General features: G+C 39.0%; 1 protein-coding gene across 4 annotated transcripts in view; it reads left to right on the top strand.

Annotated features, from left to right (window-relative positions):
- COL12A1 (collagen type XII alpha 1 chain) overlaps positions 1-15,839 on the top strand; it is a 321,024-nt gene that overhangs the window by 14,740 nt on the left and 290,445 nt on the right. For 2 of the 4 annotated variants that reach the window (XM_068281498.1, XM_068281500.1), the window contains exons 3-4: positions 9,916-10,032; positions 13,141-13,284. The exons of 1 other annotated variant lie outside the window; for it this stretch is intronic. In XM_068281498.1, coding sequence (XP_068137599.1) covers positions 9,916-10,032; positions 13,141-13,284 — 261 coding nt within the window. Of the gene's footprint in view, positions 1-1,138; positions 1,187-9,915; positions 10,033-13,140; positions 13,285-15,839 lie in introns of those variants that run through there. One more of the 4 variants, XM_068281499.1, reaches the window with a different exon arrangement.

Here is a 15,839-nt window from a genome sequence, read left to right as displayed (position 1 = left end):
ATTAATTAGAGTCTGTTACTAATTTCACTATGTATAAAAAGACTCATTTTTAACTAATCATTGTCTGTCTCAGGAAAGATCATTGCTTCATAGAGGTGTAGCTCATTGCTTCTCCTGATCTTTCCTTGTGTTATAATCTTACATAGAAATAACAAAGATCCCCCCCCCCCCCCCGATATTCTGTTGTAAATACTAGTTTACACTTGCATGCCACATATATACTGTTGTTACTACAAATTGCATCTGTCAAAAGCTATAGCTTATGTTTTTAAACTTTTGTGAGCTCATACCAAACATTTTAAAAGTTTAAGTAACTTTACAATTCTTATTGTAATTTAGTGTGGGAGATGTATTTGTGACTGTCATTCTGGATGTTTTTTTTATTATAGTGATAGGCTTTGACTCACTAAGGTTCTTCTAGCTGGAGATCATTGGAAGTTGTAAAAGTCCTTAAAGAGGAACTTCAGCCTAAACAAACATACTGTCATTAAGTTACATTAGTTATGTTAATTAAAATAGATTGGTAACATATTCTCTTACCCACCCTGTTATAAAAGAACATGCACATGTTTTTGATTTCATGAGGGCAGCCATCTTTTTGGTTGAAAGAAGGTGACAGGGAGCATGAGACACAGTTCCAACTGTCCTGTGTCCTGATCGCCCCTCCCAGTTGCTAGGCTACGAGAACAACAACATCAGAAATCCCATAATGCTTTGCACAGCATCAGGGAAAAAATTCCCGGGCAGTTTTCTTTGATGGGGCGGAATTTAGCTAAAAATTTAGCTAAGATGAGGCTTTGGTAAGAAAATCAAAGTTCAGATGCTGTGAAACTGTTAAAGAAACACCAAGCTTTTTCAGTTCTGCTGAACAGATTTTTAGTCTGGAGGCTCACTTTAAGGACTTGTTTACACAGATGATTGGGTAAAAAAACACAGGTTTACCATCCTCTGCATAAACATGTAGCCAGTTAGGGGTTGGCATGGTTAAGGACCCTTAAGAACCCTTTTTAAAATGTTTGGGTTGCATAGGTATGTATGTTTGTAGGACCAGGGCTGTATTGATGCTGTTTTCTATAGTGAACTATGGAGTTCACTGTGAAGGATCAGTTATGGAAACCGTTACCCTAGCCATCTGATAACTGCTGACTGCATTTGACCAAGATGATCCGACACTCCAGATATTTTGGTGATGTATCCGGGTGGATCTGGGCCGCCGTACACGGCTTCAGTTGTCAGTTGCAGAAATGTTGATAAATTAGCAATTGTACAGTTGCAGTCATGTGCAGGTGTTCTCCCTCTTTTAACATACTGTAAATCTGGATTTATTATTAAATTGCTATGGATACATGAAAATGACAGTTGTAGTTATACAATTGCTAACTCTCCAACATTTCAGCAACCTACATTGGTTTAATATTACCAAAGAAAGGGCTGCAAATCCTTGCCATTTAACAGTAGATGATATAATAATATATCCAACCAATGTTACAGGAGAAGTATCTGCAAATCTCCATTTGTCTCTGGCTTGTAGATTCTTTAGTTAAACAGTCCCAAGGTGTGCTGTTATTTTCCTAATATGTTTACAAAGCTGTAATCCTTTTCTGTTTTTACTCATGGTTGCTTGGGTGTAACAGGTGTTCACTTTTTATCAAGAAATACATGTCTGAGGTATGCAACAATAATCTGCCAATGTTTTTGGAATTCAATATGATTACCTATCAGTGGTTAGTCTGAAGGACTGCTCTTATGCTAGGCATACACGGCTCGTTTGTTTCCTTATCAATCCAGCCGCTGATAGCTCGATTGATAATATCCGACAGGTCCAATGACCCGCCAGATAGATTCCCCGCTCGAGCGGGGATCGATCCGGGCGCACACGCGGACGAGCGGTGCCTCGCCAGCATCGAGCCTCCGGCTCGATACCGGCACATAAACTGACCGTGTATGCCTAGCATTAGCGAGGGTCATATATTAATAGAGATGTTTGATTGTCTTGAAGGTACCTGTGGGAAAGTTCCCCTTATCCTGACTGCGTGTCAGAAGATAGCATGTGGTGCGAAGACTGGAACAACACTGTTCTTTTTATAATTTGACCATGCATAATGCATCAGCAAAAACCTGGTACTCCTGTTATTATTAAAAAAAAGGTTATTCATTCATAGATAACATAGCTCTAGTTCTTCAGGGTTATCTAAACAAATAAGAGGCTCATCTTACTGCACACCTGAATTACTGTGGTTATCCTCAGTGAGAGGTCATCAGAGAACACAAATTGCCCGGCCATCCTGACTTAAATGTAATAAAACTCATAGGGCCTGATCTAATTCACCTTTTCTTTTAAGTTTGCTTCTAGGTGATATATTCACATTATAAATATAATGCCTTTTAAGCCACCAGCAAGCAAGAAAATACTCTGAATAATTTTGACAGTACTTTTTCACTTACTTTTTTGTACTTCTTCAGTTGTAGAGTGCAAAAGCTATTTTAAAGGGAACCCGAGGTGCGAGGGATATGGAGGCTGCCATATTTATTTCTTTGTAAACAATACCGGTTGCCTGCCAGCCTTGTTGATCTTCTGGCATAAATAGTGTCTGAATCAAAATCCTGGAATAAGCATATGGCTAATCCAGTAAAACCTGAGTTTGGCCCAGTGCACACCAAAACCGCTAGCAGATCCTCAAAACGCTAGAGGTTTTTGGAGCTGATTTCAGAGCGATTCTAGGCATGTTTAGAGACGTTTTCTAAACATGCCTATAGTTTTTTGGAGCGTTTTTGTGTTGCAGATTACAAATATTGTTACAGTAAAAGCTGTACTGAACAGCTTCTGTAACAAAAATGCCTAAAAAAACGCTCTGATCTAGCGTTTTCCAGAGCGGTTTGAGCTTTTGCTATACTTTACATTGAGGCAGAAACGCTTCTGCAGTGATGCAGGACCCACGTTTGCGGTTTGCAAACCGCCGGTGTGCACCATCCCATTGAAATACATTAGCCAAGCGTTTTCACATGCGGAAGCGGTTTGGAAAACGCTACAAAAACCGCTCTGTGGGCACCAGGCCTTAGCTAAGTCAGAGTACCTGATCTGCTGCATGCTTGTTCATGGTCTATGGCTAAAAGCATTAGAGACACAGGATCAGGAGGATTGCCAGGCAACTGGTATTGTTTAAAAAGAAATAAAGTATGGCAGCCTCCATATCCCTCTCACATCAGGTTCCCTTTAAACAGATGAGAAATTATCTCTTAGGAGAAAACTCAGGAGAAAAAGTGAATTAAATTGGGCCCATAGGCTATATGGTGGCAAAATTTTACAATCAACAAAGTCATATCTGATTTCAGTGGGGTTACTAAATGGTTAGTGAACTAGCGGTTGCACAGTTGCAGCCATAGATATTTAACTGTATTTAGAGCTCTTTTTTATTAAATATAGGCAATTCTGGATTTTGTAAAAAAAAACAACTCACCGCATATAATGGCATGCAGCCATTATGTCACTCTTGTGTGCAAGATGCAATGGAAGAGCATGTTTGATCAGGTGATAGACTTGTAAGGCTCTGATTTGCTGGATTCGTTCATGTGCTAAAGCGGGAAGTTACTACTGCAGATCAAAACCTTGCGAATATATCAGGTGATCAAACTGGCCACATGTTTCTCCTTTATTTCTGATACACAAGAACTGGCAGTTTTTACTATACCCAAGCTTTATTGAATAACCTATGTTCTCCAAGACCTCCAGCCCTGGACAGCCATAGTAAATCGAAGCCACAATAATATAAATGTCTTAGTCACGTGAAGCTTTTTAGATAAGCATAAAGGAGTAGAGTTCTGTTATATAAATGGACATTTGCTTTTCATCTACAATAATGCTGATGAAACTAGAGTTGTGGGGAAACCAGGAGCTGCTGAAGGACAAGCACTTCTAGGCTGATGTATAATGATGTTCAGGGCATCAGATTTTGCTATGCAAAGTTAAAACAGCTATTCAAGAAGCAGATATGTAAACTAGTTTTAAATATCTTTCTTACAAATACTGGTTAAATGTATATTGAAGCCTATTCTTACCCATGTATTCAGAGCATATGTTTTAAGGATATCTTAGGAAGGAAGCCACTGGCTCAGTCTTTTATTTTATAGTGTGCTTCTAATCTTCTGGGATCTCCAGAAAACATGACATAACTGGGAATTCTTACTGAACTGCTCATATTAACAAAATGTTTCTCTCCAATAATCCTCTCTCTGTCAAACCCGAAACTGTTCTTCTGATTTGGATCTCTAAAAGTCACCTAAAAAGGTCAAAACAAACTGGAATAGTTACACATTTATCCTTTTCTCACTGTGACATGGACACATAAGCGTGCAAGGAATTATGATTTTCTGCCAAGTTTATGCTATTTGATGGAATGCGGTAATGAATGACCGAGAAACAGTGCTTTATGGAGGGTATCTGGACACAAAAGACGTACCATCAGATCCACATATTCCCATACAGGTTTTGCAGAATTTTTCAGATGCTTAAGATTTTTCCCCGCAGTCAGCTTTTTCTTGGAATCCGGTCTTTTGGAGATCACCAAGTTGGGCTGCTACTGTTTTCGGGCAGTTAAAGCCTAAAGTCATCTGCACAACAGGTCATATTGCTGTCCAGGTTGGTGCCAAATCTTTACCAAATACTGATTCTTTTTGAAGCATGCTCAGGTCAGTCATGTCTGCCTTTGCATTGAGTTTGTCCTGAGCCACTGCTACCGAAATAGTATTTTATAATGATATTCCTTAAATTGACATCCAAGCTTGAAATGCCTGTATGGTATCATTCAATATAACTTATAGCTGCTTTTGCATGTTTTGAACTAAACACCTATTTAGGATTTAACACTTAAATTGGACAAAGAATTATATTGATACAAAGCAAGCATGTATAAACTGTAATTTTCAGTGCATTATTACAGAGAAGTGTATCTTTATCAACTAATGTGTTATGATTTTTGTGGTCTAATTGCAAAGTTAATGTAACAGGGATACAGAGGCGCCAGAAGAATAAAAATGTCTAAAAAGTTTACAATTTGTGGAGGCAGTAGTGGACTTACCTCCTCCAAACAGACACAAGATATGCCAACAAAGTTTAGCAGAACAAATTTATTTACATACTCCAGGGGAAAATGCAATGCGTTTCGCAGGTATGACCCTGCTTCATCAGGCAATAGGTAGGAGTAGGTACAGTGCAGTTCTGTAGATGGGCCAAGCGCCTCTGATCCCATATTACCAGTACATACTACACTATATTTGGCTCTTGGTGTCCCTATCTTTATTAATTAGAAAGTTAGTTATAACTTATAACCAATTGCTACAAAAATATATAGAAATACATATCAATGCCCTGATAGATAGATAGATAGATAGATAGATAGATAGATAGATAGATAGATAGATAGATAGATAGTAAGATAGACCAAACCTTAATGAAATGCCAGCAGATTTTAGTGTGGTAGTGTTTGTGTCATTTACTTCTTTATTTTTGTTTAGCAATAAATTGAACCCTGACCGAAATGGCACATTTTTCTTGATTAGATATATAATTAAAACTATGTACTACTTTGCTATGGAACAGTGTCTAGCCATTTTCCGCTGGTAGATAGATGTGTACACAGAGGAGTACAAATGACTGGGGCTCATATTTCTGAGCACATAAACACCTTCTGGCCCAGTAATATATCTAGATTTTATTATGCTAAAGTAAGGGCTTTTTATAGAGAATTCTTATGCTCACCCTGTACACAGTTTAACATGTACAATTTACATTACAGTTTAGTGTAGATCAAATGGCTGTTTTTTTTTTTTACAGCGTTAAGCTAAGTACTAAGGAACTATAGGTCCGTACACACGCCAGACTGGAGGCAACGACGGTTCCGTCGTCACCTCCCGCTGGGTGGGCGTTCCAGCGACAGTCCGGCGTGTGTACAGTCTGTCTGCAGACTGATACGGCTGTTTGTGAGAGATCCGCCGGAGGAAGGACAACAATTGCAACATTGGTGTCTTGTACCCCTATTAAAATATCCATAACATAAATAAAACATACCCAGGGGAAATAATGGTTGGTGTCTCTCCTCGCTTCACACAGTAGGAAGGATAACACAGTTTCTATAATTATCAGTAGTTTAGTTAATCTACACCCTAACTTCTAGATATTTGTTATTACATATGCAGACTAAACTAAAAGATTGCTACTATATAGCTGGATTAAGTAACTGTCAGACGGCAGGTTTTTAATAACAGGAGGGATTAACAAATATTCAGGGCATTAACTGTCTGTCCTTTCTGAGTAACGATGCTTAGAAATTGACACTCTGACTGTTGTATGCACTGAAAAAAAATGAATTGCGCATGAAAAAGCTTTATCAGTCTATAAACAAGCTTACAGTCAGTATGCAAGAAGCTTTTTAGATTAGCAAAACAGGACTTTCCCCTGCTCCAAATCCAGCTCTTTCTGAAAGTCTTCTTTGTCATTATTCAATGATATCAAATGAATAGGCTACTAGACCTCTACTGTTAAGTGATGCAGCCGAAAATGTACTTGCTAGGCAATCTTATATAGTGGTTAGAATAATTATTTGAAATTGTTGACCTGCTTACTTATGATTATAATTGCGCTTCTATACTAGTCTTGATTCAAGAGATAAGTGAATATCATTATAAAATAATGCAAAAAGTCTTTATGTAAGGCAAACCGTACATGGAGGCTTTTGATCATTTTGGAGAGCTCAAGCAAATCATGATTTCATGTATATCGCATGATGCCATGAAATAATCTACGTGCAGATAATTCCTTTCATTTTTAATCATACATGTCATCAACCATCTGATTTTTTTCCCTTGTGTGCAGTTTTATGTGGGTTTTAGTGCCCTATCTACTGTGTGTTCGCAATCCTCTCAACTTTGCTCGTCAATATGCTGTGATCCCGTCTTGCCACCATTAACCAGTGTTTTGTTATCAACCATACTTGCATTTTGCTGTCAAAATGCTGCCTCTTGTATGGACCTTGTGTCTACTTGTTGTGAAAACACAACACCCATTGCTTTTAAAGGACAAAAGTACCGTATGCCTCTAGAAGAAAGCAGATGTACAGAACACTGAACAATGGGTGTGAAATCTCTGATTAGTAAGCCTAACCCCACTTATATTCAATATCACAGTAAAATGTGGGTGTAATATTATTCTGTAATACCAACAGGAAGTAACAGCGAAGGGTTTCTAATGAGGGAGTATCAAATTATAATATAATTCTCCACTCATAGCTCATACATTACAAAACCAGTAATACTACTGCATGTCTGAGGGGTTGTCATTCTGTCTGAACATAACCAGTCATTGCTGGGAAATGTTGTAGCTGCCAGCCTTAGTTGAGATACATGTACCTCCATTACCCTGCAGCCACAGAATTCAAATGAGTCTAGTCATGCTGGGACTGATCATTTCAATAATGGTATAGATAACTTTTTTTAAAACAACATTGTTGGCAGGACAAAAATCCCCTCAAGTGTCATTGATGTATCTTCAAAGCTATAATTCCTGGTTATGATAACCTGATCTCCGCTTACACAATAGCCTTGATGCAACAATCTGATTTCCAATATTTACTAGGTTCATAGAGGAGATGTCTCTGGGTTACACATCTCAACAGCTTCAGAGCTCAGTGGACTGGGGCCTATAGGCAGTTCATGAACTCCCCCTATGGGAAGAGGGAACATAGTCATTCTGCATATGAACAGTAGAGGAGGAAGGGATATTAGCGCACATCATGGCCTAAATCCTGGTACTGAGTTCATTGAAAAAGGTTACAAGCAGTGGATGAATTTCAGTCTACAGCAATCACTCTACCTCAAATGCTAAATGTTATCATTCACCCAGTTAAGTTATGGTGAACCACAAGCATTTTTTACTGTTCTAAAGCAACCTATATGCCCTCTAGTTAAAAAGTAAAGCACTTATTAAAAGCAGAAGGTAATTCCAGGTTATCCATTTCATGTGTCCAAACAGCAACACCCACAGTGTATCACCTCAGAACAGAACTTATTCTTTTTAGAGTTGATAAAAATTGGCCAGTAAATTAAAAACAAAAATAAACATTAACAGTACATTGCAACTAAATTTAATAGTTTGATTACTGAAAGAACTATTCTGGTGTTTTTATGTATTTTGGCATGATCTGCACTTGGCATGCAGAAAAATAAATGCCTTACAAAATGTGTTTTCTTCACTCCTTTCTCCTCACTGTGATTTTATATGTTCTTAAATGTGTTTCCTAATATGCTTGATTTTGCTGATCATTCTTGGATGATTAAGCAATTCAAGATGTATGTGTTGTGTGCTCTGCATTGTAAAGTGTATTACTGTGGATATATTGGGCTTAAATTGTTTCCAACAATAGTCTGTCATGGTGTTGGAAACAACAATATGCAAAGCTGTGCTGTCTAAGCTTTGTGTGTGTCACTGTGTAGTTTGTACCATTAACAATACCTATTAGCAAATGTTATTGTATCCTTCAGGGCAAACTTTTTGTTTTCACACAAGATTAAGCCTGTTTTTTTTAAAGGGAAACTATGATGGATTTGTGTTCGTACAAAGTTAGGATAGCATTAGTTGTTAGGGTTAGGAGGATAGGGTTTAAGGATCAGAAAGGGTTCATGGGGGTGGTTTTAGGCTTCAGAAATACTTTTACATAAAGATGTTAAGCTTAAACACCAGGAAGGGGAGTCATCATTAGGGAAATCAGATAGATGTAGGTGATCCATGGGGGAAAACACCAAAGCATTGACATAAACCGAACAGCAGATCATTGGTAATTGCTTTGGTTATAATCTACTTATTGCACCAGATCCATACATGCAATGGCGTGTTGCAAGATATTATCATCTTGCAATATGCCGTAATAGTAATAAAAAGACTAATATGATAATTAGCCCACCAAGTGGGCAGAATTTGGGATTAGCAAATCACAGTTTTTACCAGCTGATCCACTTAATCAGCAACTGTGTTACTGGTCAGAATTTGATAGCACCGTCTTTGCATGTTAAGATAATTTTTTGCTCATCACCAGTGGCACCTTATTACATCTTAATCTTAAGCGGAACATACAAAATAACATTTTTTTTGCATATAAAAATTGTTAAAGAGAACCCAACGTAACATAAAAAAGCATACTTCCTGATCCAGGAGAGTGGCAGGTAGGGAGGTAGTGTCCATTGCCACCTCTCCCCGCTGCTCCTATCTTCTCCAATCCTTTAGTTTCACTTCTTTGACTGATAGGGTCACAACACTGCAGACTCAGCGCTCTGTGCTCTTCTCTGTGAATACAGAGCGCTGAGTGGTATGCAGGGGCGGGGAGAGGCGGGGAGCAGACAGAGGAGAGCCAGTGAGAGGCTCTTAGAGTCGGGTGAAGGGGAGTTATGCAGGAATTGCTCTCCCACAATGCTTGTCCCTTCTCTATTACTCTGCTGACCAGCTCCTTGTTGTCAGATGCGGGGCGCGGGGGGGGGGGGGGGGGGGGCTGGCTAGCAGGGACATGCCTTGGTGCCCCTTTTTATATTAAAAACCACCTCAGGTACACTTTAAAGTCATTTATTATTTATTCGATTTTTTACTTGTCTGGACGTAGATTTTACTGTGTATAGTTAAAATTATACACAAAATTAGCGTTTTTTAAATGTGAAAGTTACCTCCATTTTTTTCATTAAATCAGTCTAAAACTATTCGTCCACAGACATTATTTATGTTAAATTAAACTCAAATGCCTCTAGAAATACAGAAATCACACAGATTCCCTTTAAAGAGTTCAGTTCATTAGACTGGCTTTCTGAAGATTTGCTGGATGCAGTAACATTTGCTGTTTGAATGTTTAGGTATAACTCTTTCAATGATTTTTTTTCCAGTTGGTCCTCCCACAGATCTAAACTTTGAAATAGTAAATGAGAACACAGTTCGGATGTCATGGCAAAGACCGGCTGGGAGGATAAGAGGATACAGGATTAATATAGTTTCAATAGTTGGTAAGTCAGACTCCATGTAAGGGCTACTGTAAGCCTTTTCATGATTTCAGGCTGGATGTGCTGTGTTGGTGAGGCCAGTTCGTGTGGAAGAATGTGTGAAGGAATGGAGACTTGAAATGAATAACAATCCGGTTTTGGCATTTGCACATCATTTATACAGTTAAGCTTTTCTAAGTCTCTGTTTTATTAAACATTCAGTTCTGAAGGTTTAACTTGCCTTATATGAGGCTGATGGAAACGTACTAAATATTATGTTGCTAGATTACAGATGAGCAGGGTTACGTAGACTTTTCATGCATTACTCTGATGAACAGTAGGGATGGCATAATATTACGCTGTGCCCAAGACTGCCATAACCTGGAGATAATGGGGCATCACACGCGATCTGGGAAACATGGTCTGAATAGGACCATAGTGAGTGGGGCAGCTAAAAAGGGCTCTAGATGTTTCTGGTAGAAAAGGGTGCCCACTTTAATAGCCATGCTTGAGCTGCCCACTATACAAACTGCGGCCACAAACAACGGGCATAAAGTAGGACACTGGGGGGGGGGGGGGTAGTGTTAGGCGTGGGGGGCAGGGGGTTAAGAATAGGTTCCCACAGGATGGGGAAGGGGGGTTAAGATTAGGCACCATGGAGTGATTGTGTGTGTGTGTGTGTGGGGGGGGGGGTGGGGGGTATGGTTACGCACCACCAGGGGGGGTTTCTGTGTGAGAATAGGGAGAGGTTAGTTCATAGTAAAATATTGGTAAATATTACCACTGTTTAACTATATTAATGAAGTAGTAGAATATCTGTGAATGTATCAATATTTGACTACTGGCTATTTTCTGCCCCCCTTTTTAACTGGCACCCTTATGAAATGTACGCCATGGTGAGCGTTGTTAAAAGATCCTTTAAATAAGTGTGATTGCAGATAACTGCTTGAGATTGCAGATACACAAATCAGGCCTGTTTGACTAGTAAAATGAGCCATGCTTTAGAATTTCAGGCATTTATGCACCTTCTGTTTTTTCAATTCATAAACTACTGGTGCTGTGCTGTGGTCTACAGACAGAAGACTTAAGGTGGCCACACACCATACAATGTTTTAAATTTCTGTTCAATTTAAGAATTGCAATCAATTTTTCTGACTGATTGTAACATTTCAAAAATATGACCAATGTACCACACACCTATGTTCAATTTTTCCCCCAAGTATGATAAAAATTATTGGAAACTCTAACAAAATTGCTAGGGTGTGTATATTAATAAATTGACAATCCAACACACACCATACAATCTTTAGAAAGATTGAAGAAAAATATCTGGCAGTCCGGATCGATTAAAATCGAAGAAAACGGGAAATCCGATCGGATTTTTCAGTCGAATGAAAAAAAAAGCTTTCGACTTTTTCGGGAGATACGATCGTTTTTATCGAATTACTGTAAAATCGGATCATTTTATTGTATCGTGTGTGGCCACTTTTAGAAAGACTTAATTTAATCATGCCAGCATGCAGTGCTTTTTTCTGTTTGGTTGAGAATGCCAACATAATTGAGGAAAGGCTACTATGGGAAGTTTCAAATCCTGTCCAAGCCACACAAAAGCTAAAATACAAGTTGTTCTGCATGAAAAAACATTGGTACTTTCCACAGTTGTGTACAGGACCAGAATTACATCTGTGGAACCTATAGGCACATAATAACTAGTGCCTAAAGCCCTGTCCATCTATACATGCTGTATCCCACGGCAACTCTCTGTCACACAGCAGCCAAACTGGGATTTTCTTTTATATTTGATGTATACTAACTTCTCATGCAGGTATTATGAGACAGTAATTAATTAAATGCCACACATATGAGCAAATAATGTATAAATAATCATTATTTCACTATGGATCAGTGCCGAACATAATAAATATTTCTTTCATCAACAGTAATTATTTCTAATATTTCTACTCATGCAGCAATGCAATTTTCTGCCCCTCAAAAATATAATTGTGGTATTCCACTCCAGAATTGACTTTCTGTAGGACTACTTTGTATAAATCAGCACATTTTCTTTGGATGAGAATGTAGCCATTGTTATAATCTGCTCTGTTGGGCTTCTGAAGTGCAATATATATATTTGATCCATATTTGCGTAACAATTGTAACAATTTTAGACCAAACAATTCAACCAAGCTAAAAGCATTACTGATCATTTTATACAATTTTAAAGTTTAAATTTGTAATTCTATTTTTTTATGTTTTATGTATTTTTGCTTTGTATCTATAATGTTAAGTTGGCCATACACTCTACAATAGTTAGCCAAATTGAACATTCACTGATGGAGCACATTGACACCACGATTGACGCATGGACAACATTTAATGATCGGCACATGTGATATCGATCATAATGTCCATTGCAGGACAGTCAGAATCAGAATCTGATTTATTTCACCAAGTGTGACAGTTGCCACACCTGAAATTGTTTGTTTTATACACCAACATTGGATATAGTGCAAATTTACTTACAGTGAAGGCAGTGGTACCGGGATACCATGCTAGGTGGTTTTGCTGTGTAAGGGCTTGAGTTCGAGTTCATAAGGAGCACTGCTTGGGGGAAAAAGCTGTTTCTGTGCCTGGAGATTTTGGCGGGGATGGTTCTGAAGTGGCAGCCTGAAGGTTGGAGGATGAATTAACAACTGCTGGGGTGGTGGGGGTCTTGCATGATTCCATTGGACCTGGTTCTTAGCCTGGATGTATGGAGGAGGTCCAGTGGTGGCAGGGGTGTGCCAATGATCCTTTCCACTGCGTTGATTACTCTTTGTAGTCTATACTTGTTGCTTGTAGTAGTGCCTGCATACCATATGCTATTAGAGGCCCAAAGGATAATCACAGTCCGGTCGATGCCAAAGTCAAGTAGTGTATGAGTAGCTTTAGTCCTAAAAAAAGAAAGTATGATGAGAAAAATGCTATAATGATAAATGCATAAAGGGATGATGACAATGACAATGACGAATCGCATTCACTTGATCATAGTAAATAAATATAGGGTTTTTTATATTAATTGGTGAAATCTAATGAAAAATTTTAGTTTCAAATATTTTGAGCCTAAATATGTTTTATTTTAATGCTTTCCAGATGGATCTGCAAAACAACTGGAACTTCCAGCTTCCGCAACCCAAACTGTGTTAACAGAGCTTGTACCAGATGTTGAATATGGTGTCACAATAGTTTCTCATGATGAATTGGAGGAAAGTTTACCTGTGGTTGGACAACTTACAAGTAAGCACTCTGCTGAGATTTATCATCTAAATGAAAACAAATGTACAGCGCAACTGTTATTACTAACACATTCACAGATGGGACTACTTAATCGATATGGAATGTATTATTTTACTCTACTTTTGATCAATTTTTTTTTTACAATAAATAAACCTTACATAAAAAAATTTTGAACTCTATGTCGAAAAAATGAATTTGCTCTCCACAGTGCCAACTAACACTTCTCTTTAATGTATTATAAAATATGAATGGGAAACGTAAGTTACACTAGACAATGTAGCATATTTCTTAGAGGCCTGTATATGTGATAAGTGCTATAATGACATGCATTACCAGGTTACACATCACTTTGTATTGTTGAGTAATCCAATTGTAAAAGTGAAGTAAATTAAAGTTCAGGAGTAGAGAGTTTGACATTGGTCACCTGGATAATTGATAGTCCCTAATGCTGGCCAAACACGTAACAATTAAATGTAGTACAAGGGTTAAAACGACTAAATATATTTTGATTCTGTTGTTTCTTTAGGTGTTAATACTACTAAATACATATGGTAAAAATGACTCAAAGATTGTTTCATCAGATTAGTGCCAGAACTAGTGTGTTTTATCTAGTTATTTGGCCAGTTACTACGGACCAGATAGTAAATATGATTGCTTTCTGTCTTTGGGGACATTTTGTAAACTGCTGACACAGGATTTCACAAATGACCTTAATGAGGACTAAACTTTGTACTTTTTTCTGACTGTGAACGGACTATCACACATCGATGAATATTATAGATGTTACGGCCAGAACCCGAAGTTTGGCCACTTCTAGTTCTGGCCGGCCACTTCGGGTTCTGGCAGGCCAATGTGCGAAGTGGCCGCTGCGCTGCGGCCAATGTGAGAAATGGAATGAATTATGTAACATTAATGTATCTGCTGGCCCCAGCGCAGCGGGCAAATGTATCGCAACTTAGTTATTTTAATGAAATTAAGCCGGCGGCAATGTAGCAGATGAAGCCGTCCGGGATTTTCTCTGCCTCTCTCTCCTCCCCCCGCCTCTCTCTCCTTCTCTTATTATGGGCAGCCGGCAGGGGGGGGGGGGGGGGCACACGTGTCCCCTCCAGAGTCGTTTGTCGCGGCAGGGAATCCTGCCGTTCTTGCAGAGCGGGTGCTGGCAGAAGCAATGTCTGCAGCCTCCCCGCTCTGCTTCCCTGGTGCGACGAACGACTCTGGAGGGGGACACGAGTGCTGCCCATAATAAGAGAAGGAGAGAGAGGCGGGGGGAAGAGAGAGAGACAGAGCAAAAGCCGGCGGCTTCATCTGTTTCATTGCCGCCGGCTTAATTTCATTAAATTAAGTTGCGATACATTTGGACACTGCGCTGCGGCCAGAATATACATGAATGTTACATGATTCATTCCATTTCTCACATTGGCCGCAGCGCAGTGGCCACTTCGCACATTGGCCGGCCAGAACCCGAAGTGGCCGGCCAGAACTAGAAGTGGCCATACTTCGGGTTCTGGCCATAACATAGACAAAATATGTAAGCATGAGGCTAAGCAGTTTGTCTTGACTGACCTAAAGTTTACAGCAGATCGGGCAAACCTGATGAGAAAATATTTGCTTTGGATATTTGTTCTGCCAACAGGGTGTTCCTTTCAATTACACTTAGGACTCTTTACTAGTCCATAACTGCCTTGTTGTTCCCGACTTTATTATGGCGGGGTGTCCTTCTGTGCATAAGAGTTATGAGCTGTGGCTTAGCCCCAGTGGGATAAAGCGTCCAACATTTGCCACCTTCTGTGAAGCAAACACCAGGTTTTAAAAATTGATCTTTAGTTGTCCACATTATGTGCTATTGGACTGATGACAAAGCATGTTTTTAAAGCGGACCTGGATTCAGATCCTCCCCTTTGCTCTAAAAGATACACAACAGCATAATGACCATAAAAGAAAAAAAAATCTTTGTTACAGCTGAGACAAATCCTGCAATAAATCTGTACAGTTTCTACTTTCATGGAAGCAGACATATTGTTAACACCCTGTTCTTTTAAATGAGCTTATCTGCCATGGTAGTCAGGTGACACAGGGAAAGATCAAATTACAACTTGTGATTAGACACAGATGAAGGGGAATTAGACAGGCTAAACTCTCTAAATACATACGGGTGCATTTCTCTATGTTTTCCTTCTGCCCTGTGCAAGAGTTCAGGTCCACTTTAAGGTGGACGTTTTCTGATGAAACTTTCTTGTGAAAGTTTCAAAGTACTGACTGACCTGTAATGCATATAGTCTGCGTTATTGTTTTTTATCTGTTCAAGTATATTTAAACAACAGACTACAGTAGCAGGAATACTATGATAGAATTGCAGTCACCAGCTAAGTTTTCCTGTTGCTGCCATATGTGAAGAAGCTGGAGGCATGTGTAAAGCTGTTTATCTGCTCATATATGCTTCTGCAGAAGCATCTTCCTCCCTCTTCTATCCAAAGTGTCCATAGTAAAAATCCTTGCCCTGGAAATGAGATTTACTGGTATTTCTAAGCTGTTTGAACTGCATTCAGTACAAACAG

The sequence above is a fragment of the Hyperolius riggenbachi genome, chromosome 4, assembly GCF_040937935.1.
Source record: "Hyperolius riggenbachi isolate aHypRig1 chromosome 4, aHypRig1.pri, whole genome shotgun sequence".
Lineage (NCBI taxonomy): Eukaryota > Metazoa > Chordata > Amphibia > Anura > Hyperoliidae > Hyperolius > Hyperolius riggenbachi.
The sequence above is the reverse complement of the archived record's forward strand: the minus strand, read 5'-3'. Positions and strand labels throughout refer to the sequence as shown.